Raw genomic sequence first — 5,832 nt, 5'->3', positions numbered from 1 at the left:
TTTTGATACAACCCAAGCAATGTAGATCCCTTCTTTAATAATAGAAAAAACAGATAATAGATTGAGATGTTTTTCAGTCACTGTTGTGTTGTTGCCATGCTCTTTGCATATTAAAAGTTAAGTCAAATTCAGACACATGCAGCCATGTACAGGTGTAAATTTTGTGGTGTTTGTAGTTCAGAATTAAGACAATTTTGTTATCATACGAAGAAACATCAGCACACAGCTAATTATCGATTCACATGTGGAATAGAGCAATGTCCTTCTTCCTATCGAACATTTTCTGCATTCAGATCCCATATGCACAGGAACCACCGCTATCGCAGGGCTCAGACTAAATACACCCATTTTAAAGGAAATCTTGCTTGTGGAGTTGAGGCATGTTTCTATGTGGCAGAGAATTTTTCAGCATTATGCACTCACTTGAGATTTCATATTAAAGATGGCAAGAAAGTTGTCTGTCCTTATGATGACTGCCACAAACATGTCAGAGTGCGCTCATCTTTTGCCACACATTTATCCAGGAAACATAAGCCGGTGATAACAACTCAGGTGTCAACTCTCCCCGAAAATATAGACTGTACTCAGCCTTCTGAGGAGAATCTGACTCCAACTCCATGTGATCATCTAGAGGAGTGTGATAATCAACAAGAGACATTTTTACATAATTTGGCTCTTTTCTACCTGAAAATGCAAGCCAAGATGCTGTTGCCAGCGAGCACAATACAGTGTATTCTTGATGGATTTCAGCATGTCCATAGCACTTCTATGGCAGATGTTTTTGACAAGTTGAAGGGCAAGCTTTCTGAGCTAGACATACCACAAACTGAGATAGAAATGATTATTCAAAATCTCTCTAAAGAGGATGTCTTCACAATATACAACAAAGGAATACTCAGATCTGACAAAACAAGGAGAACATTTTACAAGCAGTATTTTGACTATGTTGAACCCACCCAGATTTATCTGGGAAGTGATGCTGCTGGAAAGGAATGCTTTTGCCAGTACATTTCCATCAAAGAGACATTAAAATCCCTCCTTAGACAGTCAAGTGTTAAAGAGCAATATCACCAATCCAAAAATCATACCTCTTCCAACATGGTTGTAGAGGATGTGGCAGATGGAAGAAATGTAAAAGAAAATGCTCTGTTAAAAGACAATCCTTCTTCATTGTCCATCATCCTTTACCAGGATGGATTTGAGGTTGTGAATCCTCTTGGGTCAGGGAAGAAAAAACATAAAGTTTTGGGGGTTTACATGAGTCTAGGTGAGGTCCAGCCACACAATCGCTCTTCAGTTGATCCCATGCAGTTGGTGATGCTGTGCAGAGAAAGGGACTTCAAGACATTTGGTCAGGAGAAAGTTTTCTCAAATATTATCACAGACCTTAAAGATCTAGAAGATACAGGGATTGAGACAGATGATGGAAATACCCTCAAAGTGGCCTTGATTTCCATTTGTGGAGATAATCTTGGTTCACACTGCTTAGGTGGTTTCACTGAAAACTTCAGTTGTAGTACGCATTTTTGTAGATACTGCTTGATTGAAAGGAGAGACTTTGAAAAGACACCACTAAAGCTTGGTCCAAAAAGAACCATCACTGGTCACAAGGAGAGTGTACAACAGCTATCCACCACTGACCAAGACATGGTACAGGGGGTAAAGTTTGACTCACCTTTCAATTCTCTGAAATATTTTCATGTCTGCACTGGGCTTCCCCCATGTTTGGGTCATGATTTATTTGAAGGTGTAGTCTCTGATGACTTGGCATTGTACATCAGTCATTTAGTGAAACAGGAAAAGCATTTCACTTATGCACAACTAAACAGGTCGATCACACAGTTTAAATACTCAGGGAATGATAGTCTCAGTAAACCATGTGAGGTTAAGGAGTGTGGCAAAAAACTTTCTGGTTCTGCAGCACAGAACTGGTGTCTGTTGCGACTGTTGCCATTGTTGGTTGGTGACAGGATAAAAAATCCTGAGGACAGTCAGGTCTGGCAACTGTATCTACAGCTCAAGGAAATGGTTGAGCTCATATGTGCTCCCAAGATCCATCATGACCAGATTGCATACCTTAAGATAATAACTGAGGAGTATGTTCATTTAAGACACACAATTTTCCCTAATCACCCACTCAAGCCCAAGCATCACTATTTACTGCACTATAGTGACCTCTTTTTGCACTTTGGGCCTCTTATTCGTTTGCGGACTCTCCGGTTTGAGAGTAAGCATTCGTATTTCAAGGAATGCGCCCGGAAACTGCACAACCTTGTTCACCTTTGTAAAACACTGGCAGAAAGGCACCAGCTGCTTCAGGCGTACCTCAGCAGTGGACCATTGTTTGCTCCAGCAGTTCAAGCAGTTGGTGAAACTAGTGAATATGATGAGCAGTTGTACAATGGTCTAATTCAGGAGTCTGTCAGGACAGCTGGCTTGATGAAAGAAACTACGTCAGAGGTATCAGCAGTAGTTTACAAAGGAACAAAATATTGCAAAGGGCTTGTTGTTGCGATGGGTCATGATGAATGTGGCCACATCTTTGGAAAAATCTCAGTGATCCTCATCAGTCACAAACAAGTACACTTTGTTTTGGACATCCTTCAATCTGTGATACTGATCAACCTTGGACTTCACTGTCTACACAATTCTGAAAAAAGATTCATATGTGTTCAAGCAAACAGTTTGTTTGATTACTACCCTCTGCCAGTGTATATCGCTTCAGGTTTAACCGTTGTATCTTTGCATCATTCAATATCATCCTCTTAATTCATTGCAGATATGGACAGTGGCAGCCTACATCATGAAATTAACCTGGCATTACCTGACCTGCATGAAGAGACAAAGAGGGCAGTTATTGAGCACCTGACAGACATTATTGGTGTCAGAAACAGAGAAGATCTCCTGTTTGTTGAGCCTGATGATATCAAACCTTTCTTGACACCAATTCAAAGTCGAAGACTTGTTCAAGTATTCAGAAAAGGTGAGAATGCATTAATGTCATAAATGGTTGCAGACCTATCTTGAAAATAGTTGTAAATTAGTTATTTTGAGAGTTATTTTGAAATTGTACTTTATTTTTCAATTCATAGTTCATAAAAAATCTAGCTTTCAAAACTAAAACTAGCTTTCATTGCCATTGGTATTATTTCTCCAACACTCTTGCTTTTGTGTCTCATATAAGAGTATTACTCAATAAATACTCCAAAAAACCCATCTGTACATAGTTAATGTGGAATTGTTCTGCTGTGTTTATGTGTGTGTGTGTGAATATCGACGACCAAGTGTGGAGTCTGGCTCTTCAAACAACCCAAAGGAACCTGAAACCACCTGCTCAACAACTGTGCAAGTGCCACTACAGGGTAATTCACTCTGTTCTGCACAAGCATCAGGTCAACTCCCTTCCACACAACCAAATGTAAGCAACACCTCCTGGATCAGCAATTTTTCAGTTCCCTGGGAGAAGATGCCAACAAGACTTTTACAGGCCTTGGCATCAGGTGGAATGGCTCACCCAGAAGACAGGAGAATAATGATTAGGACTGTTGTAGAAGGAATGCGAGTACACTGCCCCAACCCTAACAGAGCTGCTTGTGGGGAGGTAGCTAGAGCTATTGTATCTAAGTATCCCGCTACCTTTGCAGATAAGACTGCAGAAGGTGAGCAATTAGGCTGTGGTTATTATTCCCTACTCAAACAGCTTAAAACAAGAGTTGAACATGTAAATAGAGACAATGTCAGCAGCAGAATCCGGCAGCCAAGGAAAAGGTCTACCAGGGAAAACAATGAGGGTGATGTTGCCATCAAAAGGGGGAGATCTGAACTTGATAGCTATGGTTGCATCAACTGGCAACCCACAACCCTACCAGAAGGAGAAACGACTGAAACTTTGGAGACAAAAAGACAGACTATGTCAGCTGTCTTCAGATCAGCAGGTCCTCAAGCAATTGAAACAACAGATGTAAATACTTATATGTCTTTGACTTATATTTACCAGAGGCACATGCTTAATTCTTGGCCTGCCCCCACCTTATGTGAGGTTCAAGAGCATTGGCCATTTCTTTTTACTAAAAGAGGCCTCTGCACTCACTTCCACACACTCACAGATATTGAGGTAGAAACACGTCTCAGTGAAGCCCTTCTTACGAAAGGAAGGAGAATTTTGAACTTCTTTCAAAGCCAGAGACTTCAGTGGAACAAGGAGATTGAACATCTGCTACGTGAGTGCGACAGTGCAAAGCTGAACCACAACCAGATCGCCACAGCAGCCATCCTTCTTCTGATGAAGTACTTCCAAGAAAAAGAGGACTCAATCTTCATCTTGGCTGACGTAATTATATTTAAAATTTTACACATGCACTCTCAATACTGTCAACATAAACAAAGGAAAAATATTTCAATGATTTTGGGTATCATCATTCAAATCAGTTCCTTTTGTGTTTTAAAGGCTTTTTCCACCAAGATGTCTGTTGAGAGAGAGATGACCTTACCCATCACACCAAGGGTAATAGCGCTTGGTAAGTAAATAGTTTCAATCCTCTTGTAATATTTTTGTAAAAAATCTATGTAATTATTGTGGTATTTGTACCCACAACAACTTACTTAACAGGGGTTTGTCTGTTTTATGTTGTATAAAAATAGAATACACACAGTTTGCTGCTGTTTCTCTTATTATTTATTATACACAATGACCAACAGGAAAAAACAGCCTAACATTTCAGCACAGGCCAAAATGCCAAAACATTAGGCAGTTTTTTCCTGTAATTGATCATAATTTTCATTACATAATAAATAATAAGAGAAATAGCAGCAAACCGTGTGGATTCTATTTTTGTACAGTGTGAGGCCTGCTATCCAGCATTCTTGTGGAAACCTTATTTGTAAGGGTGAGCACATTGTCTTATTGGACTCTTGTCTGTTTTTAGGGAATAATTTCATGTCTGCAAGCCGCTGGATGATCAGTTTGGAGGGCAAGGTATTTTATGAGCCTGAGCAGATGCATGACTTTGCCAGCACCCTTGCTGTCTTCTTTGCGTCATACTACGTTTTCAACCTTGAGTATCAGGAGTCAGCGTCCATCACACTGGAGATGATACAGAGGTAAATACTTTACACCATTAAAGCTTACACCATTTAAGAATGAAATATATGTGATAGCTTGACTACAGTTGCAGAAACATATAGGTGATTGCTGTAATGTATGTTTTAATTTTGAAATTAAAGCAGCCTTTTTTCCATTAAAAGGTTCTTTGTGAGGATCAATCCAGACATGGGAACAAAATGCCCTGCAAAACTTGGTACAAGCCGCAAGACAGGTCGTGTCATAAAGAGGAAGGTTACAAGCATCAGCCCTCGGATCACCACCTTCCTCCAGCGGCTCTCTGAGTTTGAATGGAGGACTTCCAACTAGGTAAGAATACAGAGATGATAATATCTTTTACATAGCTGATAATTATATACATACTGTATGGAGGACCACAAGAGCCACGCGCATCGAAATAAACATTTCTGTGCTTAAATAATGAATTGTAGAATAAATTCTGCAATTGTAAATTCATTTTTGAATTCCAATTTAATAAACTGCATTTCAAAATCCTTTTTCCAATTGCATTTCAAAAAACATTTTTGAATTCCAATTTATTAAACTGCATTTCAAAATCCTTTTTCCACTTGCACTTTAATAAACTGCAGTTCAAATTCCTTTTTCCACTTGCAATTTAATAAACTGCAGTTCAGAATCCTTTTTCCACTTGCACTTTAATAAACTGCAGTTCAAAATCCTTTTTCCACTTGCACTTTAATAAACTGCAGTTCAAAATCCTTTTTCCACTT

General features: G+C 39.4%; 1 protein-coding gene across 1 annotated transcript; it reads left to right on the top strand.

Annotated features, from left to right (window-relative positions):
• The first annotated feature begins 2,781 nt into the window (after positions 1-2,781).
• On the top strand, positions 2,782-5,410 carry LOC134624089 (uncharacterized). Its single transcript, XM_063469071.1, has 5 exons — positions 2,782-2,983; positions 3,387-4,330; positions 4,448-4,517; positions 4,926-5,100; positions 5,245-5,410. The coding sequence occupies exons 1-5, from the start codon at positions 2,782-2,784 to the stop codon at positions 5,408-5,410; spliced, it is 1,557 nt and encodes a 518-aa protein (XP_063325141.1).
• The last annotated feature ends 422 nt before the right edge of the window (positions 5,411-5,832 follow it).

Source organism: Pelmatolapia mariae, linkage group LG3_W (assembly GCF_036321145.2).
Source record: "Pelmatolapia mariae isolate MD_Pm_ZW linkage group LG3_W, Pm_UMD_F_2, whole genome shotgun sequence".
NCBI classification, from domain to species: Eukaryota; Metazoa; Chordata; class Actinopteri; order Cichliformes; family Cichlidae; genus Pelmatolapia; species Pelmatolapia mariae.
The sequence above is the reverse complement of the archived record's forward strand: the minus strand, read 5'-3'. Positions and strand labels throughout refer to the sequence as shown.

Coding starts and splice junctions, on each gene's coding strand:
- LOC134624089 (XM_063469071.1), top strand. CDS start 2,782: ATGGACAGTGGCAGCCTACATCATGAAATTAACCTGGCATTACCTGAC. Junction 2,984..3,386: donor TGTTCAAGTATTCAGAAAAG/GTGAGAATGCAT, acceptor GTTCTGCACAAG/CATCAGGTCAACTCCCTTCC. Junction 4,331..4,447: donor CAATCTTCATCTTGGCTGAC/GTAATTATATTT, acceptor TGTGTTTTAAAG/GCTTTTTCCACCAAGATGTC.